This window comes from Neofelis nebulosa, chromosome 7 (assembly GCF_028018385.1).
Source record: "Neofelis nebulosa isolate mNeoNeb1 chromosome 7, mNeoNeb1.pri, whole genome shotgun sequence".
Classification (NCBI taxonomy): domain Eukaryota; kingdom Metazoa; phylum Chordata; class Mammalia; order Carnivora; family Felidae; genus Neofelis; species Neofelis nebulosa.
The window spans coordinates 99530961-99557181 of record NC_080788.1 but is presented as its reverse complement, the minus strand read 5'-3'; the positions used below and the strand labels follow the sequence as shown (position 1 = coordinate 99557181).

The 26221-nt window shown below is 46.1% G+C and overlaps 1 protein-coding gene and 2 long non-coding RNA genes across 4 annotated transcripts in view; 2 read left to right on the top strand and 1 right to left on the bottom strand.

The window, feature by feature from the left end:
• The window catches only part of ABHD12B (abhydrolase domain containing 12B), a 29656-nt gene extending 19946 nt beyond the window's left edge, over positions 1-9710 (bottom strand). The window contains exons 1-4 of one of the 2 annotated variants that reach the window (XM_058739024.1): positions 9455-9706; positions 4325-4452; positions 3091-3193; positions 1141-1260 (exon numbers count right to left, since the gene is read on the bottom strand). In XM_058739024.1, the coding sequence (XP_058595007.1) occupies positions 1141-1260; positions 3091-3193; positions 4325-4452; positions 9455-9510 (407 nt within the window). In that variant the 5' untranslated portion in view covers positions 9511-9706. Of the gene's footprint in view, positions 1-1140; positions 1261-3090; positions 3194-4324; positions 4453-9454 lie in introns of both variants that reach the window. The other variant, XM_058739026.1, reaches the window with a different exon arrangement.
• LOC131517202 (uncharacterized) lies at positions 1255-7112 on the top strand. The gene is made up of 2 exons (XR_009264456.1): positions 1255-2015; positions 2241-7112. It is a non-coding gene; the product is annotated as an uncharacterized LOC131517202 (long non-coding RNA).
• A 7372-nt stretch (positions 9711-17082) lies between the features above and the next one.
• On the top strand, positions 17083-25315 carry LOC131517199 (uncharacterized). Its single transcript, XR_009264455.1, has 5 exons — positions 17083-18767; positions 20145-20462; positions 22417-22539; positions 24257-24419; positions 25013-25315. It is a non-coding gene; the product is annotated as an uncharacterized LOC131517199 (long non-coding RNA).
• The last annotated feature ends 906 nt before the right edge of the window (positions 25316-26221 follow it).

Here is a 26221-nt window from a genome sequence, read left to right as displayed (position 1 = left end):
ACTATTTTCACCAAGGTCCTGGTGACCTCCCATTTGGCCTCCTTTTGGCTCAGTACTGCTGGTAGCAAGCTGAGACTTCTGGCAGGAAACAGGAAGAAGCTGGGGCTCACCCCAGAGCCAGTAAATCTGGGATAACAGCAGATTCACACAGAGGGGCAGAAATGAACGTGTGGGCCAAATACATACACTGTAGCACCGTGCCCAAGTTTGCCCAATCAGAACAATGTTAAACAGTGTTGAAAGATGTTGAATTTCATGGAAAGCCTCTGTAAATATCTCTCTAAAATGGACATCTCCTGAAAGCCCTTGGTGCAAAGTCAAGTCTTGAGAAAGCCATCAAGACAAAAAAAGAGAGTGAAAAAAAGACACAGGCAACAGAGCCTAGGGGCAGATTCCAGAGCTTGTCACTTAGTGTGCAATGTCCCTTCAGAGACAGAGCTGGGTCTGTAGGTCTCTGAGGCACGTCACCCCTCCCCCAACCCAAAGCGATGCAGTCACAGCTGATAATCATCACCGATGACAGGCCCACTGGAGGCTCTGGCAGCACATCAAAAGGGAGCAGGACTTCAGGGAGGCGTTCTTTGTTACAAAGCAAGGATGGAACAACAGAGAGTGGGCTGAGGCATCAGTATGCTAGACTAGAACCAGTCAGATGGTCCCCAGTACCAGTGGTCAGAATTCCAGATGATGTCTCATAGGGAGTCCATGCATTTGATTAATAGGATGCATGGTAATTAAGGAATCTCCATGTACTTCTGTGAGAAGACCATTGATATGGAAATTGCTCTCCTTTTCCCCATATCTCATGCCTGTTCCCTTTCCAGTTATCCGTGGGCTCAGTTCATCATTTCAGACACTCTTTGGAGTAAAGGAACCACTGCCTTCCTTGAAATTGGGATCCAAATTTTAGAAGTTAGTCTTTCAGTTAAAGATCTACTTTATTCTACATATGGAATATGTAGGGTTTTTTTTTAAGAGAAGCCTATTGCCAGAACGCCCTCAAATTTCCACAAAGGAGAAAAGACTATATGGAGGCATGCTTCCAGAATTGAAAACTGAGCTCTGCCTTTTATTCCCCTATGGGGCTGAAATGCTACTTCTGTCTTTAAAAAACAAAAAACTCCAAGCAAAGGCACTGACCTATGTTCCGCGCTGCCATGAAGATAAACAATGATTGGATTGCCATCATGAAGGGCTGCTTCATACCAGCAACGGTCCTTTCCCTTCGCATCCTCACCCCGGCAGCTGGGAACCGTGTGCCTGAAGAGCAAGGAAAGGTTTTAACAAACAGAGGGAATTGGCTTTCCTAGCCAAAGTCTGAAGCCCTCCTTACGTCAATCATAAATTTATATGTTTATATATGTATAAATATATACTACATATTTATGTATAGAAATTTCTGAGTATTATATGCACCTGGTAAAAATTAAAATATAATACCACAAACATCTTACAGCGGAAAGCACTACTCTACCCCACCTCCCTCATGCACAGAAACAATCCCTTTTAAACATTTGCTGTTTTAGTTCTTCTGATGCCTACACCTATTAATCTTCCAAGACTGCGAATCTTAGGTGCTGTCCATTGAAATGAAGTCCATTGGGTGGAAACAAGTAAAAGACAATAGGTATTTGTCACCTGCTATTTGTTTTGCTGAAAAAAACAAGTTGAAAGAATTTAAAGGGAAACCAGTTTAGGTAGGAGAAAAGAAATTTAGTGTGAAATGAAGCTGTTCTCCAGAAAGCTGTGACCTTGTGATTTTAAACACCTGCCTAAACGCCAGTTCCTCCACCCTGTTAAATCAGTGAACGAATCCTGAGGACGCAAATCCTGCCATATGACATGTCACAAAGGGACTTGGAGAATTGGCTACGTAATGATAAATCTTCAGTCCTCTCAACCATTTAGGGGCACAAAGTCTGACATCAAACCCATCAGCACCGAGAGGACAGGCATCACTGCCAGCTGGATAAGCCAGGGCAGGAGCAAAGAATAAAAAGATTTTTTTTTTCAACGTTTTTAATTTATTTTTGGGACAGAGAGAGACAGAGCATGAACGGGGGAGGGGCAGAGAGAGAGGGAGACACAGAATCGGAAACAGGCTCCAGGCTCCGAGCCATCAGCCCAGAGCCTGACGCGGGGCTCGAACTCACGGACCGCGAGATCGTGACCTGGCTGAAGTCGGACGCTTAACCGACTGCGCCACCCAGGCGCCCCATAAAAAGATTTTCAAATGCCAGCACAATTAGCTGAACCACACGCTGCACATTAGGAAGAAGTTATGTGAACCCATGTTGGTTTCCACACATTCTAGGAACACACGTTTGAACTCAGGAAGAGGAAGCATAAAACAGGACACTGGAAAAATGGCAGCCAAGAATAAGTAGTAGAACCAAACAGAAAAAAATACTGACATTAGCATAGCAAAAAAAGCAACAGAACGCTCATGATTTTGACAGTGGAGTGTCTTCTCTGTGCCAAGCACTGTGCTAAGCAGTGAAAACCCACCAACAAAGTCACCTACAAAAGTTACAGTCTTGTAAAGAAGACTGGCATTAACCAAATAATCGCACAAGCACTGAATTACCGTGGGAATAAATGCCGTACAGGACAAGCACAGGTGGCCTACAATGGGAGATGAGGCAGGGCTTCGTTGAAAATTACCAAATTATCATTGAAATGGAGACCCTGAAGATGAGTAGGCAGTTAGCTGGCCGAAAGGAGGGACCAAAGTGTTGCACTCAGAGCATATCCTGCGAGAGAGTGGCTTGGTGTGCAAGGAGGCCAGCAGGTCTGCAATAGTGTAGGAAGGCTGGTGTGGAATAAGGCAGAAGAGTGAGGCAGGGCAGGTCCTTCAGACCCGGTGAAAGAGCCAATGCACAGAGCAACACCCAAAAGACTTTGCACTCCAAGGTAAAATTAGTGAGAAGCAAATTCAGGTAGGTCAGATATCCGTACAAAGGGAAGGTATATGGAACAGCAAGAAACACCAACCTCTCCACAGGTGACTCACACCGTGCTGCTCACCCGTGCCCTTGTAACATGAAAACCACGTCTGTGAAGCGGCCCAGTGTCCCTCAGTGCACTCACCAGATTCCCAAAATCACCCCAGGTTCAACTCTGATATAGAAGTTCACTGTGTGAGCAATCTTTAACTCCGGTCTCTTCAAATCCACAAGAAAGGGTGCTTTGACTAGAAAGCAGAAGTCATTATCAACACCCCAAATCAAATTCCGTGTCTTTTAATCACTATCGAAAAAAGTAGTTAGTCTCATGGTTAACATGGTTTCTAAGTTGCAAGCTACCACACGAAATTCTTAGCAAAGTGTTTTACTTTATAAACTAGGAGTAGCCCACAGGAGAGGTGCCAAAACAAAAACAAGAAAACAAGAAAACAAAAAACCCTAAAGCAAGATTTTAAAATAGCACCAGTGTGATAGACCATAATAGAGTTTATTCAATCCTTAGCCTAGTCTTAAGCTAAAAACAAAGGAGACTATTCCCCTAAAAAGTTAAGAGGGTCTAGAAGAAAGGAATGAGTATTCTTCCTATGTCAAGCGTTACTGTTTCCACTAAATAAAATCTAATCATTAGCCACAAACCATGAGATGGCCAGAATCAACATACCTGTGGGACCAGGCAGTGAGAGCATTGGCTGTGTGCTGGAAGGACTGTGTTGTTACAATGTACACTGTTACATTAATTAACAGCACTCAGTAGAAAAAACATGGGAAAACAGATTACTCACATCAGTGTCTCCCCACCCCAGCTCTCTGCTTTCTCTCTCTTTCAAGGGGTACAGGTAAAATGAAGAAGCAAGAAAGTAGAGAATACACCAAGCAGTAAGGTATCCATATTACCAGCTAATATGAAGACTGAGCTCCTGAAGTTAAACCCCACCCACAAGGCCATGTTTTCCTATCCATCTCCCCCCAACAGTTTGCAAGGATTCATGCTAGACCCCAAAGCCAGTGTTAAACAGGTTTCAGATCATTGAAATCTAGCCACAATTTTATTTTATTTTTTTTAATTTTTGAGAGAGAGAGAAAGTGCGAGTGAGGGAGGAGCAGAGAGAGTGGGAAAGAGAGAATCCCAAGCAGACTCCACACTGTCAGTGTGGAGCCGGACACAGGGCTCGAACCCATGAACTGTGAGATCACAACCTGAGCTGAAATCAGACGCTAAACTGACTGAGCCACCCAGACGCTCCTCTAGCTACAATTTTATAGCTGACATGCCTTTTTCATTGTCACAACTTAAAAGGCAGTGAGGTCTTTATTTGGGAAAAAATACATAGGCAAATTAATGAAAGATATATACTTACAAAAATTAAAAAATATTAGCATGTTCATCAAAGGAGGAAAAATGTGTTCTTTTAACGGTTTACTAGTAAAGCTGTTGTACAGAGCCACAATTTTTCTTCCTAGTGTTGAACAGGAACGTGGAATGGATCTGAAAGATATTGTGAAACAAAAACAAGGTGTTCAAAATCAGTCCAAGTTTTGTCTTGGTGTGGTTTTTCTCTTAACAACCAAATAGAATTTCAGAGACTAACACTGGGAATTACAGGTGACTTGGCATTAAAGCAAAATGTTTTACAGAATTGTAGGTCATTAGGACAGATCAGGACTGGACACTAAGGAGAATAGGAAAGGAAGGCAATAAATCAAGGCCCCAACCAGCTGCTGACAAAGCCCAGGTTTCACAGAACAGAAGTGGGAGGGGGCATGAATGCACCAGGGTCAGGCCTGTTCCCTCAGTGCATCCCCAAAGAAGACCAAGGCTGGACCCCAAAGTCATCAGGAAATAGGATGCAGACTACTAACAGGTGCCACAGTCTTTGATCACATCACGATTTAGTGCTGTATGTGTTAACTATTATTAGTCTAAAGCAGTGCATGAAAAATCATCAGATTCCCCAGTCTTCTGGCTGGGTCTTAAGAAAAAATGAGCCAATGAAAGAAAAATCCCCACTTCTGACGTGACATCCCAGGTAAGAGTGGCTGTGAGGAGCAGGGTGGGGAGCAGGGGAGTACCCGGAGGTTGTTGCTGCATCAGGGCGGGGGCCTGGTCAGGAAATGGGACACAGCAGGCCATACACATTTTGTTTATTCTACTGTTTGTTCCCATGACACAAACCACCCAAACCAGGAGCCATCAGCAGACTAGTTAGTTAGGACTTGTCCATGAAGGGTCACTAATGCCACCTCGGTCTCGAGCCACATCTCTTATCAGAGTTGAATGCTTCCTACCTTTGAGAAACGAGGGACACAGGAAGTCAGTGTCACCACTTCCTGCTTCCAGTTTTTATCCACATCATCCATTAAAGAAATCCCTTTCCCTCTTTCACGCTGTCAATGTAAAAGACTGCTCAGTGTATCAAATCATGAGGTTGTGGGACTGGAAAACATTTTGGATGCATTGTTTCCCACCCCCCCCCCCCCGATTTCTCTGCTAGACCAGAGCATTTTAAAAGATAGCTGTTGTTACCTGCAACTTGCAAATGAGGAGACTGAAAAGTTTAAGTAAGTTCCCCAATGCCACAGAGCCAATGAATGGCCGAGTCACGTGTACCCAGGTCGGTGTGACCCCAGAGTTCTATGAAGATGTCCAATGAGCTGTCACAGTCCCGGTGAATGCTGCTTGCCATCCACACAGGCACAAATGAACCTCAAGAACAAGGCTGGCTTCTGGCAACAAAATTCAGTCCTTAGAGGAAGTTGTTTCAGGACCACCCCCACTCTCGCCTTCTCCCCTTCTGCACCCTTGGCCTTTCTTAGGGTCCATTCTTCCTCCCACGCTCTTCTCCCTTCCTGTTCCTGTGTTCTCAAGGAGCCTTCTGACTCCAAAGTCATTAAAGAAAGACCTCTAAAAAGAAATTCTCCCTCGTGTTAATACTAAAAATTCAGAGTGCTTATATGTCTGGAAGAGGCATGAAGGGAGAAGATCATGCATCGCCAATGAATTTCCAGCAATTCTGCAGGCTGTGGAAAAGAGACGTGGGCTAAGTGTAATGGGTAGCCCTCCAAGTAGCAGGCATAGGCAACTGCCTACGCCTAAAATCAGCAAGGAGAAAATGAAAATGATTGTTTCATAATACTTTAAAATAGCCTCCATGAAGGAGGTGGGAAGGAGAGGACATTGTTGTTCTGATTTTAGAGATAAGAAACCAACACCCCAGAGAAGCCGCTTTGAGCCCCAGATCAAGTCCAGACGGGCAGAACCAAACACAGGTTGAATTCTTATGCTTCCTTCCAGTTGGCTGGCTCACGCTTTCTTTCTCCTGATTCTGAACTCACGCTACCCTGCCTGTTAGTCTCCCGCTAAGTTATCTTTTGAAGGTAGCAGGGTGCTTGGGAAGCAGAGGCAGTAGAGGGAAATACGTTTCTGTTTTTAAAGAATAATTCATACAGGACCCTTCTCTCAAATAGCTCAAGGCACTTCTGTGAGAAGCACTGCGGGAAGAGAACAGAGTGACCAGATCCCTCGGAGCATCAATAATGCACAGCAACTTCTTTTAACTAGGGGTTGTCAATTTGACTTCCCCTAGATCAGCGGGGGATCAAAAGTCACCAGTGGCTAACAGACCTTATTTGAGTGGAGGATGCAATTTCAGCCCAATCCCCGCTAACGGCCAGCCACATCAAACAGCCACCTTGATGCTGTGGTGTTCTTTCGCCTGCCCTTTGATCAGCTGTGGCTGTAACTGCACAGCATCCCACAGGGGCCACAGAACCTAACTGGATCATTCTTACCTTGGAAGCTGAGTTGCTGCGGGGCGAATCATTCATGTTCACGCTCAGAGGCACCAGCTTTAGGAAGCCCAACTCTAACCCCATTTGGCAAGACAGCTATTCCAAATAGTAAGACAATGCCACACAGGCGTCCCGTGTACCCATTCATTCAGCCAACATGAATTGATCACCGAGCACCTAAGTTATAGCTGTGTTCTCCTCCCTTCTTTCCTCCCGACCAAATCCTCCCCTTCCGTCAATCCACTCAAGGGTTTCTTCTTTGTTGAAGCCTCTCTCTGAGATAGACCTTCCATGGTGACCTTCCCTCTCTTTTCACCCTTCCCACTAATTATAATTGGGCCTCAGTTTGACCTGTAATTGTTCTCCAGCTGTTTTCCCACTATCAGTCCTGCGTTCCCACTGACGAGAACCACATGGCATATAGTGCTGTTTTTACGGTGCTCCCTGTCTAGCTCGGGTCCGAGAACTGTCCTGCAAGTGGACCTCTCTCGTACGGGAGAAGGAAGCAATGCGTATTAGTAGCTTCAGGGCAGAGAAGAAGGCCTTCATTCTCTTTTCTGAATTACAATTGAAAATCAATGGGAGAGACACCTGGGTGGCTTAGTCGGTTGAGCGTCCAACTTTGGCTCAGATCATGATCTCACATTTCGTGAGTGAGTTTGGGCCCCACATCGGGCTCTGTGCTGACAGCTCGGAGCCTGGAGCCTGCTTCGGATTCTGTGTCTCCGTCTCTCTCTGCCCCTCCCCCGCTCATGCTCTGTCTCTCTCTCTCTCTCTCTCAAAAATAAATAACAAAACATTTAAAATTTTTTAAAGAAAAAAAGAAAAGAAAATTAATCAATGTGAGCTTCACAAGAGCAGGGATTTGTGCCAGTTTTATTTACTTCTTTGTGCTCAAGCCTAAACTAGTGCCCAACGGGGAGGCGACGGCCAGTGCTGTGGAAAGAATGAATCCGTCTACCAGCCTGCTCATGGGGGGGCGGGGGGTATTCTTAAATTATCCAGAAATGCAAAGACTCGGGGTGAATGGGGAGCAACGAAGAGGGAAATAGCCCACTGGCTTCCCTCAGCTTCTTTCCTGAGCACATTTCCCATTTTTCTAGTTTGAAGAAAACCAATTGCAAGTGAAGATTTACTCTCCTGGACCCGTCTATCTTAAGTAGCAACTACACCTTATGAAATATTTGCAGAATAAACAGATCCCCAAGGCATTAAAAAATAATCACTGAAAACACCTTTTCATTAAATGTTTTCCTTGAGTCACACAACACATCACAATAGATCCTGTGCGACTAGCGGTTCCAGACACAGGGTCAGCCCTCCGTGAATGCTTGCGGATCTAAACTAACTTGGCTCCAAGAAACAAAAGGATCCAGGATGCTGGATATCGGTCTGTGCTTCAGCCTCAGCAGGTCTTAAATTAGAGCAGTAGAGATGACGAAATGTGCTTGTATCTTATTCTTTCAGGAAGCATCTCCTGAGACTTCTTTTTTAGTAATTAGTAAAGCAAGTAAGAGAGGGTCCCCAATTCCCCATGTCCCATTCCATTATCAACAAAGTGGATTGTTCTCTAAAAGCATGAACTGCAGCTTTGATTCTCTGCCAAATAAATGTTAAATAATCAGCTGTCAACTCTAGAGAGAGCATGAAAGATAAAGCAGAAAATGCCACCTTTTTCAGAACAACCATGTCAAGGAGGTAAGGCCCAGGAATGTGAAGTTGAAAAGTGTAATCAGTCAGGATATTCTGACTAATGGTCAGTGTGGGTCTACATTGCTGGCCCAGGGGAGAGCTGCTGTCTGCTCCAGAAGGAATAGAAGAGACAAGATCGGCTTTAGTCTTCATCACTCACACATTTCAAAGTGAAGTCCCTGGTGTCTGGATGTGACTCTTGGATATTTTGTAATCAGCAATAAACAAAACATAGGAATATAAAGGAAGGTGAACAGAAATGCCAATACCTTCCCACCCCAACAAAACAAATCAAGATACTGAGTCTCCTGAGTCCAGGGTCTCTAACCAACACCTGGATTCAATGCAAATGAGACTGGCAATATATTGCTGGTCGATTCAGGGTAGTTTAACATTACTGTTAAAGCCACGGATTTAAAATAGGAGAAAGAAGAAGTTTAAACCCACTTGATACAGACATTTCAGAGTTAAAAGGATGTAAGAACTTGGCACAGGTATGGTTTCAATGCACTATACATTTTTAGCATTATGGAGGGATGTTCTTTAAATACATCCAAGAGAGTTCCCCCTGGGGGAGCTGGCCTTCCGCCCACACAGACAGGCCTTTGACCTAAGTGGATGCCATCTAAGAGTCATGGTAGATTCGTATTGTCACTATTATTGGTCTTTTTAAAAATCCGCCCGGAATTTTAGCACAAAGCAGGTAAGAGACCGGTAGAGGAACCTGAGCCATCTTTCTGGAAATCTCTATTTCAGAAACCCCAAGGGGATGTAAGCTCCTGAAAAAGCAAACCCTAGAGGCTCGCGGGTGCGAACAGGCGCCGAGGCGAAGGATCACGCAGCCCAAGGGCGCCGGGGCTCACAGGGCTCTGGGGGCCCCCGAACCCTGCGGGGAGCCCCAGGGCCAGGTCCGCCCGCCGCCTGGGGCCCGATGCGCCCTGCCCATCCCCGGGGCTCAGGGCGGGGGGACGACGGGGCGCCGGGCCCTGCGCGCGGCCAGCACTCACCGCAGGTTCCGCGCCACCATTTCCCACCAGGCGGCCGCGCAGTCCCGCGCGTCCATCTCGGCGCCGCACCGTGTGCCCAGCCGCCACCGCGGAGCCCCGGCCGGGAGCCCGAGCCACCCCCGCGGGCGCCCGGCCCGCCCTCCTCCCCCGCGCGGGGGCCCTGTCGGCTGCCGGCCTGGGGCGGGCCTCGGGGTTCCGGCTGCTGGCGGCGTGACCCCCGCCCCCCCCCCCCCCCGGCTGTGCTGGAGAAGCCAGTCACCCACGCCTGGGGCTAGCTGTGCACGATTTTACTTTCCAGTGTATTCCATACATCTGTGGATGTGTGTGCGCGCCCCGCACGACGAAATAAAATAGATTTCTTATCATGGTGGTAATAGCGCAAAAATCTGATGGTCACAGTTTTAGATCTGCATGAAGAGTATAAGCTTTCCTCTACTTTGACCCCTCTTCTTTTTTTTTTCTATGTCTTTATTGTTTTTACCTTTTTCTGAAGCTTACCCATCTCCAGCATCCCTGCTCCCCTCCCCCCCCCCACCTCCAGCCCCCTTCCCTTGAGTAATGGTTTATCCGTCCACAGGCTTATGAACTACACAATTAACACTAAAATTAACACCCTTTTGCCATTTGGTTTATTTAGCAACATCTCTCAGAACCTTGCCCTGTATCCAGGGGTTCACGCCTTGACAGGTTTGGCCTACATAATGCATTGCCACGCAGGGAAGTCGCCTGGCAAAGTGTGGAGGCAAAGGAGGAAGGAAGGGAATGCGGTCTCTATCAGATGCAATTTGATGCCAGTATGAAGATTTCATCTTGGAGGCAAGGAGCAACCTCCCCAGGAGGGAGCATGTATGTATGTGTTTTTGTTTGTTTGTTTGTTTGTTTGTTGTGGTGCTTGTGCTATGGGGCAAAGGGCATAAGGGAGGACTGCCAAACCCCAGAAAGTGCACAGGGACCCCCCCCCCCCCCCCCGCTTGGGTCCAGTAGGACAGTCTGGAGAAAAGCACTCATACCTTTCAAGAAAGGGCCGTTCTCTTCAAGGACTAGGCCATTTCCTATAACTAGCCAGCCAAGGAGGAATTTTGTTCACTGCCTCTTGTAATTGCTCTGGGGATGTCAATTTTCTGGGTCCTATCAAGACAGAAGAGGAATCAGATCAGGAAGGATGGAAGGGATCTGGGCCTGACTGATGAGCCACCTGCAGGTGAGTTTTCTCAGGGCCACCCACACCCTGCATGGTAAGGGAGGTTACGTTCCCACTCAAGCAGATGTCCTTCACAAAATGGGTCTGGAATCCCATAGAACCTGTTTAGGGAAGCTCTGGAGGAGACCCTAGGCCTTGCCATGTGGAGGTGGAGCGATCAGAAACAGGGAGCACTGGGGGAGGACTATGCAGCAGCTGCATTTGGTCCCAGATTGCATTTCCATCTATTTATTCAAGTTGAGAGGATAGAGGTCCACAAGCTGGTTCAGCCAAAAAGTTGTAGGCCCCAAGTCTAGCAAAATGTTTGAAATGCTCAGCCAAATCCCTGAAGTTGGAAATCACTATGGCCCCTTTTTTAAAAAGACTGTAAAGATGAGGGGTGCCTGGGTGGCTCAGTCGGTTAAGCGCCCAACTCCGGCTCAGGTTACAATCTCACAGTTCATGAGTTCGAGCCCCACGTCAGGCTCTGTGCTGACAAGCTCAGAGCCTGGAGCCTGCTTCAGATTCTGTGTCTCCCTCTCTCTCTGCCCTTCCCCCATTCACTCTCTGTCTCTCAAAAATGAATAAACTTAAAAAAAAAAATGTGCTTAAAAAAGACTGTAAAGATTAAAACTCTAGGTGAAAGCTTTCCCTGACATTAATAGCCCCTTTTCAAATGGCATGTCCTGGAAATCAGAGAGCAGAGTCTGATTGGATTTGGCAGAATCTAAAACACAAGTGATTCATTCATTTATTCAGCATTATTCACTAGGCAACTTTTAAGTGCCAGGTACCACGTTGGGATACAAAGCAGCGTCCTGCCCGGTAGAGAGATTTATCTCGGAGGAAATCATGAGAACACAGAATAGGAATTGAAGAGTGCACTAAGGGCACTCAGGTCAGGGGGGCACAGGGCCTGGATGTGGGGAGAGGAGGTTGAGTCCAAAGGGATATGAGGGAACGTTCTAGGGTGATGGAAAAAGTATACATCTCCAGTGTGGTGGTGGTTTTATGACTGTAAGCTTTCACCAAAATTCATAGAATTGGAAACCTTTCAAGGGTGAATTTAACCGAATATAAATTGTACCTCAACAAACCTGACTTGTGGAAAAGAAATCTAAGAAATGTATGGACAAATTATATAAGTAAACATGTCTTATGTGATTTTGTAGAAATGACAAGACACTCCTGGTACACATATTTCAGAAACCAATGGGTGGATGTTATTTACGCTTCTAGTAGAAAAAGAAATCTCAGTTAGAGATAGATTAATTTTACCACCAAAAATTGTTCTGGAGGAGCGCCTGGCTGGCTCAGTCAGAAGAAGGTACAACTCTTGATCTCGGGGTTCATGAGTTCAAGCCCCACATGGGGTGCAGAGATTACCTAAATAAATAAAAACGAAAAAAGAAAGAGGTATTCTGGCAAAAAGGAATCGGAGATAACACTGTCTCTCAGTTGCCACGCAGCTGTGAAAACAAACTGCTGGTGACAAAGCACTTGAGGAACAAAGAAGTAGCAAACAACAACTCGCTAATTTTATATTATTTAGAGAAATTTTATCTTGAAAGTATTCATCCCCCTTGCATTTTCTTCTTTTTATTTTATTTTTTTTAATGTTTTTATTTATTTTTGAGACTGAGAGAGACAGAGCATGAGCAGGGGAGGGGCAGAGAGAGGGGGAGACACAGAATCTGAAGCAGGCTCCAGGCTCTGAGCTGTCAACACAGAGCCTGATGCGGGGCTCGAACTCATGAGCTGTGAGATCAGGACCTGAGCTGAAATTGGATGCTCAACCGAGTGAGCCACTCAAGTGCCTCCCCATTATTTAATTTTAGAATATTTCATCACTCCAAAAGGAAACCCCATGCCCTTTGCTGGGTCATATGGTAATGTTGTGTTTAATTTTTTGAGGGACTTCTAAACTCTCTTCCAAAGTGGCTACCCCACTGTTCAATCCCACCAGCATGAGCACCCTGTGCACCCCCTTGCTCGACGTCTTCACCTTGCCTCAGTTTCCCATATGCCAATAGGCAATTACCAAAAGAAACAAACTGATGCTGTTGATGCTGAAATGAAACATTAAAGGGAAGTCTGAGGACAGTCCCAGATGATAGTGAGTGAGTGAGGTGACTCACTCAGAACATTCATTTTTCTATGCTTTTAAAGTTTTGTATTGTCTCTGCCTACATCAGGTCTAATTTAAAGCCTGATTTATTACAGTTACAAGAGTGGATGGTTACTCTTGGTTTGAACTCCAGAGTGTTCCTCTGAGCTTCCTTTTAGTGGAAGGGGTGATTTCTTTGAGAAGAGAGAGTGATAGGAGAGTTGAGCCTGGGAGCGAAGTGCTCAAGTGCCTTCTATCTTCCCAAGAACCACGCACGGTCCAGGACATGGCCCAAGGGCTCCCTTGTCACTCCGTTGGCAAGAGTTGGGACTCTGCCTTTTCCCTGTACCTATGGAAACACTGGGCCCAGATGAAGGCCCAGCAGTTAAAACTCCTCGTCCCTCTCTGGATGCTCTTCTTCAAATGCCCCTGGCCATTCCTTAAAGGTGACTTGGTCTGCAGGCTTCCTTCCTAGCCCTGCTTCTCTTCGCAGGTTATACCAGTGTTTTCAGTTAGGGGCGCCTGGGTGGCCCAGTCAGTTAAGCATCTGACTTCAGCTCAGGTCATGATCTCAAAATTCATGGGTTCGAGCCCCGAGTTGGGGTCAGTGCTGACAGCTCAGAGCCTGGAGCCTGCTTCGGATTCTGTGTCTCCCTCTCTCTCTGCCCCTCCCCACCTCCCAAAAGTAAACAAACACGAAAACACACACACACACACACATTCAGTTATTTGGGAAGCTTTGGGCTGAACACAAAGTATGTTCCTTTGGCCAGGACCTCATGTCTCAAAATAATTACCTGGCCTGGCCAATGCTCTCTGAGAATCTCAAGAAGGATGTATAGAATGCAGCTCTTCTCTAAATTCATCTCCTCCACTCCCTGCCCCAAACCTGCGTGTTTGCAGGACTCCCTGTCTTGAAGAGCAGCCTCATCACACACCATGTTTCCCAAACCGCAAATTGGGGCTTCACCCTTGATTTCTTCTGCCTCCCTTAAGCCCAGAATTCCCTGTAGACAGAAGGAAGATTATTCCTTGTTGTAATATTTATTTATTTAACAAATACTTACTGAGCACATTCTGGATAGTATCTGGCTTGGGAAGCTTACACTCTAATCTCAAGGACAGGACCCACACAGACGGAAAGCTAAATAACAACCTGAGATGTATCACTAGGTAATAAATAAATACGCATTACAGATACTATCATGCTGTAGGCTCGGTGAGAAACATGTTTGTGGGCTGAGAGGTCAGGCAAGGAGTCAGGAAGTACTGTTCTGTTGCTTGGAAACAGCTTTCGAGATGGGAGGTAATTTTAAATGGCTGTCCAAAAGGCCTCATGGAATGTTAAAACTGGAAGAAATATAAGCAGTCATTTGCCAGTACTCTCATTTTACATAGAGGACACTCAGACCCCCAGAGACCAAATGATGATGTTAAGCTGCTTTCACTCAGTATGGATTGAGTGCCCACTGCGTGCAAAGGCTACACTCATTCAAAACAGCAGGCGAGGGGCATCTGACTCTTGGTTTCTGCTCAGGTCATGGTCTCGTGGTTCGTGGGTTCGAGTCCCGCAACGGAGTCTGTGCTGACACGCGAAACCTGCTTGGGATTCCCTCTCTGCCTCTCTGCCCCACCCGCCCCCGCTCTCCCTCTCTCTCAAAATAAATAAAAACATTTAAGAAAAAAATTTTTAAGAACACTAAAAAAAAACAGCAGCAGGCAAAGTGAGACTAATTCTCAAAGGGCACCTGGTATCTGGTAAGAAACCAACCTGTGTCAAAGCAGCCCAAGGGGCAGGGCAGTGACGGCAAAGTAGGTGGGACCAACTGGTAGTTGTAACCTGGGTTACGAGTCCTTCCACTTACCCTTGAAAATGCAAGAATTAAAATAGCCAATCACAAGTTAGTTCTTTCTTCATGAGTAATCAGGGTGGAAGAATTCACCACCCACAGTACCTGGTCAGATACCCAGGTAGGAAATTCTGAAGCAACCTTTACAGTGTCCACTCCAGGGAAGGTGATACAGCCTGAATTTTTGTGAAGTGTAAACACTGCAGGTTGGTATTAGGACCGTACAGATAGGGATGGGGGAGAGCCTCACTCTCAGGGTGGTTTTGTTTTTTGTGTTTTTTTTTTGTTGTTGTTTTTTACTTTTATTTGAGTTATTTAAAAAAATTTTTTTTAATGTTTACTTATTTTTTGAGAGAGAGAGAACAAGTAGGGGACAAGAAGAGAGAGAGAGGGGACAGAGGATCCAAAGCAGGCTTCTGCACTGACAGCAGCAAGACCAATGAGGGGCTTGAACCCACGAACAGTGAGGTCATGGCCTGAGCCCAAGTTGGACACTCAACCGACTGAATCACCCAGGCACCCTTGAGTTATTTTTTAAATGTCCGAGCAATTTCAGAGAAGGGCATTTCCATAACCACAGCCCAGCCTTAGGAAAACAATGACATGGTGTTTTTACTCCAAAGGAAGTCTAACAGAAAAACCTTAAAAGGTTAGGTGAAAATATGTTAAAAAAAAAAAAAAAAAAAAAAAAAAAAAACCCTTCCTGAAAATGAAGGCACGCTCTTGGAGAAATTGGGGAAGACAGGGAAAAAGTCACAGCTGTAGATAGAGTAAACAGGAACTGGCTTTTCAGTCCCAGGAGACTAGAGGTTTCCAATTCTGGGCTTTCTGGATGCCTGACGTGAGTTTGAAGTTGTCTGTTTCTCATTGTTTGCAGAAGCTCCAAAGTCGGTCCTGAAAGTAGCCTCACTTCCTTAGTTCCCTGTTCCTGCCCCGAGTGTGTGTGTGCGCCCAGCACCACTTGAAACGAGTGTACTTTTTCATGTTTGCCTTTAGTTTTCAAACAAGCCAAGAGAGACCCCACGAGACTGGAGGGCCCCGAGTGCTGGGCTGCCCTGCGGAGTGATGTCGGGTAGCCTGAGGCGGGTCTTCATTATCCTCACCCTGCCCGGCTTTACATGCGTGGAACAACCTGTCCCTAGAGAGGAGTTTTTAAATAATAATATGTAGTGTGAGATGAGATCATAGATATGAAAGCTCTTCTTTGAAGTTAAAAACATCTCAGCCTGCAGATGCACAGTATTGATATTATTTATTAATGAGTATATTTGATACTGTCTTTGTCCGGCTCCTAGGCACATTTGCATGCATTCATTTAGAAATACAGTCATCAGCATTGTGGCTCATAGACTGACATAGAAGTTTAATTAGTAATAAATACGAATAGGTACACAGATGTACAGAGGAGGCCATGCGGCCGATCTCATCAATTTCATCACCCACCAAAAGGAATTAAAAATTGATATCGCAGGAGACTCTCTTCCTTCCCTACGGTGTGAGACAAAGGAATGCTTGAGGGTGGGGGTAAGGGACACTCTTCCCTCTCCTGACTGCTAAGTGTCAAAAGGGATAGAAACTCCCAAAGGAGACCTCCCAACCAGGCAGTCACAAACTGCTTAGCAACTCCACCAGCACATGATGGAGAGGCGAGTGTTGAATTGCATCGTGACGTGACCTGCTAAGCAGTTTTTAAGCAGAAGGGCTATAGGGTTTAACACACAACCCTATCACCTTGCACTGTATGAATTGGGAATCCTTGTTATGTTTGACATTACTTGTCAAGTTTGGAACAGCACGGGTATCCCCAGTACCTAGCATAACACCTGGAACAAAGCAGGTGTTCAATAAGTATTTTTTTCTTAGTCTTTTTTTTTTTAATTTACATCCAAATTAGTTAGCATATAGTGCAACAATGATTTCAGGAGTAGATTCCTTAGTGCCCCTTACCCATTTAGCCCACCCCCCTTCCCCACCCCCTCCAGTAACCCTCTGTTTGTTTTCCATATTTATGAGTCTCATGCTTTGTCTCCTCCCTGTTTTTATATTATTTGTGTTTCTCTTCCCTTATGTTCATCTGTTTTGTCTCCTAAAGTCCTCAGATGAGTGAAGTCATATGATTTTTGTCTTTCTCTGACTGACTAATTTCACTTGGCATAATACCCTCCAGTTCCATTCTATCCATGTAGTTGCAAATGGCAAGATTTCATTCTTTTTGATTGCCGAGTAATACTCCATTGTGTGTGTGTGTGTGTGTGTATATACACACACACACACACACACACACACACACACACACACATACACATCTTCTTTATCCATTCATCCATCGATGGACATTTGGGCTCTTTCCATACTTTGGCTATTGTTGATAGTGCTGCCATAAACATGGGGGGGGGGGCATGTGTCCCTTCAAAGCAGCACACCTGTATCCCATGGATAAATGCCTAGTAGTGCAATTGCTACTAGGGTCCTGGGGTAGTTCTATTTTTAGTTTTTTGAGGAACCTCCATACTGTTTTCCAGAGTGGCTGCACCAGCTTGCATTCCCATCAGTAAGTATTTTGTAAGATAAATGAAAAATTGAAGAACTGGAATCATTCAGCAACCTGACCAGTGCCATAAGATCCCAATCTCCCCATCACATACATTCTCTTTGGCCCCTCTGGCACTCTCTGATTCACATCTATACAATTTTGAACTGCATGATCATGGAAAAGTAGAACTCAAGACAAGAGAAAGTTTAGAGGTCTCTTGCGGTTCCACCACCTTATTCTCCTTTTCCCCACACCCAAGAGCCACATTCCCAGCTTAGTATGCCCATCGTGCCCTCTGCAAAGGTGGCGTCCTGCCCCACTCTGCCTTTGACCCACCTAAGGATTCCACACATATTCCTTCTCCTGTGCAATCCCACTCAACAAGCACTTATTAAAAACCATCTGTACAAGTTATACCATGCCAGGCTCTAAGGAGAAGAGCAGAAATTATAAGATATGGCCCCTGATCTCAAGAACTAAGATTATAGTTAGGGAAATTCTGCATTGTTCTTTATTTATTCTACAAGCATTTATTTAGCATATATGCTAAGTACTGTTCTAAGTGCTGTGGATTCAATGTTAACCAAAGCAAATAACTTCACTGCTCTTATGATGCTGACGTTCTAGAGGGGGAAGACAAAAAAACAATCATACAAACAAATACACGATACAAATTCAGATAAATGCTATTAAAATGAAATCAGGTCATAGAAAAACTATTTTATTTGAGATCTTTAAAAAAAATTTTAATGTTTATTATTTTTAAGAGAGACAGAGACAAAAAGCAAGCAGGGAAGCGGCAGAGAGAGAGAGGGAAACAGAATTGGAAGCCCGTTCCAGGCTCTGAGCTGTCAGCACAGAGCCCGACTCCAGGCTCAAACTCACATACTTCGAGATCATGACCTGAGCTGAAGTTGGCCGCTTAACCAACTGAGCCACCCAGGCACCCCTTTTTGAGATCTTAATGGCAAGACTTGAGAACAGAGTTCCAACCAGAGGGAAGAGCAAGTTCAAAGTCACCCAGGTGGGAACACAAACTTGAAGTGTTCAGTAATACTGGCTGCCTGTTCACACCATGCCCTTCACATCTTCCCTTCGGGAGCAGATATGGGGTTGGGTGTAAGACAATCTGCCTTAGGGGAGCTACAGCATCCTATGTGGGCACTGAATTTCACTAGATTTGTTTAATTACTTTGGAGGAGGTAAAGCCCATGTCTTCTCCTGCAGAGCTATTTTCGTATTGAGCAGTGAAAGACCGGTAAGATCGAAAGACAAGCACTCAGGAGCCACCGAAGTTGCTTCAGCAGGTGTCTTTGAGAGACGACACTAAGGCCGCCGCTGCAGCATAGAAAGAATCTGGGGTGACCGTTAGGAGCAAGTGGTAATTTCCTCCATGCAGGTGATGCTTCTGCAAAAGGGAGCACCCCTTCCTTGATCTACTCAGGATGGAAGGCATTTTCCAAAATCCATCTGGGACAACATGATATTCGGTGTGGCTCCCAGTTTCTATGAAGCAAGAAGCATCTCAAACTACATGGATGAGCAAGAAACGGGAAGAACTGGTGCTTAATACAAACCCACAGAGGGAGCTAGTTCACATCAAGGTGGGGATCCGATCTGTTCACTAAAGACAAAGGAACCAGGTGAGCACAAGGAGGTTGCATTTTGATGTGTATTTGTTTGAGCCATTTTTCAGAATTTATCTCACATCAGAGACTCTTTGTGCAAACTTGTAATCATCCTGTATGTAGGATTTTTATTGAACGGTATCAAATAACATATAATGTACATCACTGGATATGGATAAGTTATGTGATGTCTCTGGAAGGGGGTATCATTAGTAAGACTTACATTGATAATATAATCATAACCAATCTCTCTAAGGATTAAATTTGTCCTTCCAGCAAAGGCCCAATGAATTGGAAAGGAAGGAAGGAAGGAAGGAAGAAAGGAAGGAGGAAGGAAGGAAGGAAGGAAGGAAGAAGGAAGAAAGGAAGGAGGAAGGAAGGAAGGAAGGAAGGAAGGAGGAAGAAGGAAGGAAGGAAGGACGGAAGAAAGGAAGAAAGGAAGGAGGAAGGAAGGAGGAAGGAAGGAGAAAGGAAGGAGGAAGGAAGGGAAGGAGGAAGGAAGGAAGGAAGGAAGGAAGAAGGAAGAAAGGAGGAAGGAAGGAAGGAAGGAAGGAAGGAAGGAAGGAAGGAAGGAAGGAGGAAGGAAGGAGGAAGGAAGGAAGGAGGAAGGAAGGAGGAAGGAAGGTGGGTGGTATGTACAGCTCTCGCTAACAAACTTAAGTATCGCTTTAATCCTGTGTAATTTATTGTCATGGAAGCTAATAGACTGGTGGGGAGGGGGGTTCTACCCTGTATTTGTGAAGCCGAACACTGTGTTGTGATTTTTAGATCAGACACAGGGAGGCAGCAGTGAGCCAATGAGGAGCAGGAACAATGGGAACAGCTTTGAGCCAGAAAGTTTGACTCTAGACCAGGAGAAGCCAGCTAGCTGTTTAAAATCATTGAAACCAGGGGCACCTGGGTGGCTCAGTTCGTTAAGCGGCCGACTTCGGCTCAGGTCATGATCTCGCGGCCTGTGAGTTCAAGCCCCGTGTCGGGCTCTGTGCTAACAGCTCAGAGCCTGGAGCCTGTTTCAATTCTGTGTCTCCCTCTCTCTGACCCTCCCCGGTTCATGCTCTGTGTCAAAAATAAATAAACGTTAAAAAAAAAAAAATTAAAATCATTGAAACCAAACAGAAACACATTATTCTAAAAACTTTAAAATCAAACATTAGCAGAATTTACCGTTCTAGCATATGTTTTCTGCTCCCTGTTAGCGCTTAATTTCATTCACTTCCCAAATGTTTTGCTTTGCTTACTCACAATTTTCTTTTTTTTTTTTTTAAGATTTTTTATTTTTCAGTAATCCCTGCACCCAACGTGGGGCTCGAACTTACAACCCCGAGATCAAAAGTTGCATTCTGTACCGAGACAGCCAGGCACCCCGACAACATTATTTTTTAATCCATTTAGGAGTATGAGCATTTTAAAGCTGACAAGCATCTTCCTGACTGGTCCAAGTTGAAGCCCCAGGAGTGGATCAAGATATTCCTACCCCAGGAGGGCACAGAAGGCAAGCCCGGAGCGGTGCAGAAGGTAACAAGGACCGCCTTAGTGGAGAACCCACGGTGGACTGGAGCTGACAACATCGTTAGAGCAAATTGGTTTCCAAGGGCTCCTTTTTAAATGAGGGAACGCAGCCGCACTACCTCTGTCTCCCCAAAGAGGATTCATCTCATCCCTGCCTGTCTGAAACCTGGATGCTGCAGACTGGGGATTTCGTAAACAAAGGTACCACAGCCACCCACCTTTACCCGCCAAGCCAGGGTGCAAGTGAGAGAGGCCTGGAAGCAAAGGTGGGGGGGGGGGGTGTTTACTGAGGGCAGGCTGGTCCACAGTAAAAGGCAGGTTGGTCCCTTGGGGAGTTGGGGAATGACACCCCGGAAGGGAGGGTCTGGGCTCCCTCTCCATGTGGCCCCAGAACTGCCCGCATGGAGCACCCAGCACGGTCCCCTCGGTGAGCCTCACCCCAGGCCTTTGTTAGGCCGGCAGGTTTAGACTCGCCAGCGCTGCCCCTCCCCGCCCCGTCTCCCCTTCCCTTCGCACAACTGTTGCTTCCGCTCGCCGGAGCGCGGCCCTTCGGGTGCTGAGCTTCCCTTCTTCCCACAAAGTCAAGTCGCTAGAGCGCTGGTAGCCGCATAGAGGGGGCTGGGGAAGGTCGCACCGGGGCTGAGGCCCCGCCTCTGCTCCCAGGCCCCAGCGCCCAGCCCTGCCCTGAAGCTGCGGGCCCTCTCTCAACCCACCTCGGACCCCCGTCCCCCGGGGGGCATTTCTAAATGGGACCATCCCCGGCCGCCCGCCAGAAATGCTAGGCCCTCCTCCTGCTGAGTGGGGGCCATTTCTCCTGCGGAAGCCGCGAGGAAGAGCACAGGTTCGAGGCCAACCCCAAAGCCTGCTCTCCATTCTGCGCCTCTATACCCCAGGCCATCTCTGATAGAAAGGGTTCCTTTACATGTTATATTTTAAATCGTTTCTTTGTCCGCTGTTAAAAAAAAAAGTGTGGTAACATGTCCATCCGGTTTGTCTCTCTGGACAAATCCAGGCGTGATTTCACTTTCTGATGTTTTGAGCATGCTTGCAGGTGTCAGCCTCCCTGGGGGTGCGAATCTGCACAGAGGCAGAGGGTGCCTCTGGGGAATAGGAAGTTTGGGGTTTGGGGTTTTTTTGTTTTTTTGTTTGTTTTGTTTTGGGGGGCTTTGGGTGTTTTTTTTTTGTTTTTTTGTTTTTTACTTTCTCCCCTTCTGCATTGTTTCATCTTTTCCCAAGACATGAATTATTTTGTACTGTTTGAAAAGGAAAGAATGGGGACAGTTCTAACTAAAGTCAGGGCCATCGCCATGTTGGACGTGCCCTCAGCCAGGGCCCCACACAGCAGGTTTTTCTCTTCCATTCTTAAAAATATGCTTAAATTCTTGCTCCTACTGTTGTAGTCTCCTTTGCTAAAAGAGTATTAAGCGCATATCCTGTCCTTGGATGCCTGTTTCCTGAGGGTTTCCTTGTCAGTGGCTGGTGGTGGAGAGTCCTGCCCACTCCCCGCCCCCGCCCCCAACCACACCTCCCAGACCCTATGTTACATTTTTCTCTTTTTCAGAAGCTTCATGCTATCGAGCCCCAGAACTGGCCAGGGAGGGATTCACTGCAGACAGGACCATGCAGAAAAACAGTACAATAAGTCCATGTTGTATATAATACTTTGAAAAGCAAATTGTCAGGAGAGTAGGAGAGAACTGGCTTCTCTTTATTTAACACTTTGTCCTTTGATTTGAATTCTCTCTTTAATCCATTCAGCCTCTACACACTTGCTGAACACCCACCCGCCCTGTGCCTGGCTCTCGCAGTTCCTGGGTTACAAACGGAGGGAGCCACCTCCCACACCTAGAGAGCCACACATTCTCCTGTGGGATGCAGCTAAGTGATGGCTGGGTAGGGGCCATGGAGCCCAGAACCCTGCCTGCCCCCCCCCCCCCCCCGCCCAGGCCCCCAGCCCATGTTCCAGAAGGTTCTCAGGAGGAGGAGGTGCCTGAGCTGAGTCCTAAAGGACCAGTTGGCCAAGCGGAAAACATGAGAGGTCATTCCCCACAAGAGAAACGTGAAATAATACCAGGGTCCCTCTCTTTCTCTGCTTCTCTATATGCTATGGCCCCATTCTGAACACTTCACACGTGTCATATCACTTCGTTCTCAGAACTCTGTGAGGCAAGCACTCTTACGGCTCCATATTAAAGCTGAGGTCCCCGAGGCCCAAAGGATGGAGTGATTCTTCAAGGTCACGTCCTTCGTGAGCAGTGCAGCCAGCATTTGAACGGAGGTATTCTGGCTCCAGAGCCCTTGCTCTGACCCTCAATTATCTTCCAGTTTGGCTAACTCTAGAAGTGAGAGGTGGCTGGAACAGAGTTGCAGGAGCGGGGTGGAAAGGTGGGCAGAAGCCATGGGAAGCTAAGGAGCCCAAATTGTATAGTGAAGATGGGAGAGGATTGGAAACAACAGGGTGTCATTATCTGATTTGGGTTTTAGAGAGATTTGTGCTTCCAGAAGGATTGGTGAGGCAAAGCCAGGGTAGCAGGGAGGTGGCCGTGAGCAATCAAATGGACCAATGAGATGGTCAAGCTGGGTGGAGAAGATAGACGAGTCTGAGCTCTACTGAGGAGACAAAGCCTGATACTCGGCACCCAGTTTAGGTGACAGTATGGAGGGGGGCTCTTCTCAGGCATGCTGGGAACACTGCAATAACAAGATTGGGCTTTGAAGAAAGGGGAGGAGCCAATCAAGCACCTGTGGAGATTCCATGTGGAAGGAAGGACCCTAACTAGGTCAGTGGCAGGAGCAATGGAAGTAGGAAAGTTCCTCAGATCATTTTTTAAAATTTTTTATTATTTATTTTATTATTGAGAAAGAGAGACAGAGCATGAGTGGGGGCGGGGGGTGGTGGTGCAGAGAGAGAGGGAGACACAGAATCTGAAGCAGGCTCCAGACTATCAGCACAGAGCTGGATACAGGGCTGAAACTCACAAACCATGAGATCATGACCTGAGCCAAAGTCAGATGCTTAACCAACTGAGCCACTCAGGTGCCCCTCTGAGATCATTTTAAAGCAGGTCTTCTTAGTCTGGATAGAACTCAAGGGGTTTGTTAACCTGTATGGGAGAAACACTATATCTTTATTTTTATTTTTCTCTTACTAAAATTTATCATATTCTTTGATGATTAATATAGGAAAATTACATTAGCAGTATGTATGGCTTTGTCATCAAAAGAAATCACAGATTTTTCACATCGCATTTCTCCAAGAATCCCCGAGTATCATTTGTGGTCCTCATTACTTTAAAATGATGGTAATTAGGGGTGCCTGGGTGGCTCAGTTGGTTTAGTGTCCGACTTCAGCTCAGGTCATGATCTCATGGCCCATGAGTTTGAGCCCCACATCAGGCTCTGTGCTGACAGCTCAGAGCCTGGAGCCTGCTTCGGATTCTGTGTCTCCCTCTCTCCCTGCCCCCTCCCCCCTCCCCCCATGCCACCCATGCTTCTGTCTCTCTCTCTCAAAAAAGTAAATAAACATTAAAAAAATAAAATGATGGTAATTACACCTGACATTGGATCCAAGTATTTAATACTGTTAGTGTATTATTACATGTATTACCATATCAAAACTTTTTATAATTTCAGAAGCCGTATTTCAAAAAGTTATTTCCTTTTTGATCCTTTGATTTTGTTTTATTCTCTAAAAAGCATTATTCTAGAAGCAATCCAAAGTCTTCACCATACTGCTGAGAGGTCTAGTGATTCAATAAAAAAAAGAACATCTGGCTTAAAGATAAAATAAGTAATGCTTGTTAATGATTGGAGATGGGGAGTGGGGGGGGAGGAGGAAAAGAAGGAGGCTCTAAGAACACCTGGGTGATTGATGGTGACACCTTTCACCATGGACAACACGGAGGGAGGAGAGGTTTGGAGAGGAGGAGGAAGAGGAGGAGGAGGGTCTTCATTTATGAAGATGTTGCATGTGAGAAGCAGATGGATCTTTCCAGCAGAAAGTTGAAAATGTGGCTACAAAGTTCAGGAGCAACCATGGGAATAGAAATCTCGCTGCAGAGTCAAGAGCAGAGACTTGTTACCGAATGAACAGGCATATCCAGGAATAGCATGGAGATGGGGACACAAGTGGTCTGAGCCGGAGCCTGGGGGACACTGGTAGGTACTTAAGGGAACCCGGGGAGGAAAGGGGGCCGCCAAAGAGACCAAGATCAAGTGGAGTGGTCAGAGGGGAAGGAGGTGAACCAGAAGGACTGGCCCTGGGGAGGGGCGGGGGGCACGACAGAGAGGATGCAGGGCAGAGTGGTGTCGACATTTGCAGAGGCACTGGAGAGGCCCCATAGGAGGCGAACCCATCAGAGGCCAGAGTCTGGCAGTGGTGACTCCAGGGGACAGTTCCCTAAACCTGCAAGAAACCAGATCTCAATGTAGTGAGGAATGAGGAAGCCAAGGCCATATATATCAGCTTCTCTTTCAAAACACTGAAAGAGAGTGGAGAGAGAGGGAAGGAGTCAGGAAACTTCTAAAACAGAGGTGGGCAGGAAGTGGGTGGCCAGAATCAACGACACTTGTGAGCACGCTTGTGGTGTGACAGGGAAGAGCCAGTGGAGAGCAAGGACATGGCCATCCAAGGGTGGGGACATCCGTGGAGGTAAAGAGCTACCGGAAGAGGTGGGTGAGTAGGGTAGGAGGCCAGGGGCCATCAGGCTGTAAGCAGAGGGAAAGAGTAGGGCCATGTGTTCCTCTTCTAGGACAGAAGACATGAAGTATAACAGAATGTACAGCTCAGTCTGGATGAGGTGGGAAAAAAAGCCAAGGCATTCCCTCCTTCCTCTTTCCTCCTGGTAGAAGTGTACCAGGGCTTATGGGCCTGAAATACATGTAGTTTGGGAGGAGGGCCTATTTAAGAAAAAGAACACAAAATTTATAAAACCAAAATTAGGGACAAAGTGGATATTATTTAGAATGGGAAAAGAAGTCACACATATTATAAATTTTTTAAACCCAGATACATGCCACAAATACTACAAAATTCAGAAAATAATATGATCTATATTCATTGACCGGCATGCCTCTAGAATATGCTTTTTTCCCCCACATATTTGGCTATAAACTCTGATCAATCTCTAAAATGAAAATAATTTTGTAATATTTTCTTTCTAAAGGGAGAGCAGGAGAAGAACTCAGCATTTCTTCTGATGTGGTTCGTGGCTATTTGTTTTTTTAACGTTGATGGATGGGATGCGTAAAGCTTGCGACTTTACACACAGACCACTTGCTGTTTGTAGTTCTGCCGTGGGCTTCTGTTCTGCAAATGCAGGAATTACATTTCTCTCTGATGTGATTCCAATTAAAAAAAGAAAAGAAAGTGTAATGTATGTCTTAGCTTGGGCTGCTAGAACAAAATACCGTAGACGGGGTGCCTTAAACAACAGACATTTTACATTTTATGTCTCACAGTTTTAGAGCCGGGAAATCTGAAGTCAGGTGCCGATATGGTCGGGCTCTAGTGAGAGCCCTCGTCCTGTCTTTCAGATGGCCACCTTCTCTCTCTGTGCTCACATGGCAAAGAGAAAAAGAGCAAGTTCTCTGGTCTCTTCTTTTTTTTTTTTTTTTTTTTTTTAGCATTTATTCATTTTTGAGAGACAGAGAGAGACACAGCATGAGGGGGGAAGGGGCAGAGAGAGAAGCAGACAGAATCCGAAGCAGGCTCCAGGCTCTGAGCTGTCAGCACAGAGCCCGACGTGGGGCTCGAACTCACGAATCGCAAGATCATGACCTGAGCCGAAGTCGGACGCTCAACCGACTGAGCCACGCAGGCGCCCCTCTGGTCTCTTCTTTTAAGGCCACTAACTCCATCATAAGGACCCCATCCTCACGACCTCATCTAAACTGGATTACCTCCCCCAAGTCCCATCTCCAGTTACTATCACAGTGGGTGTTAGGGCTTCAGTGTATAA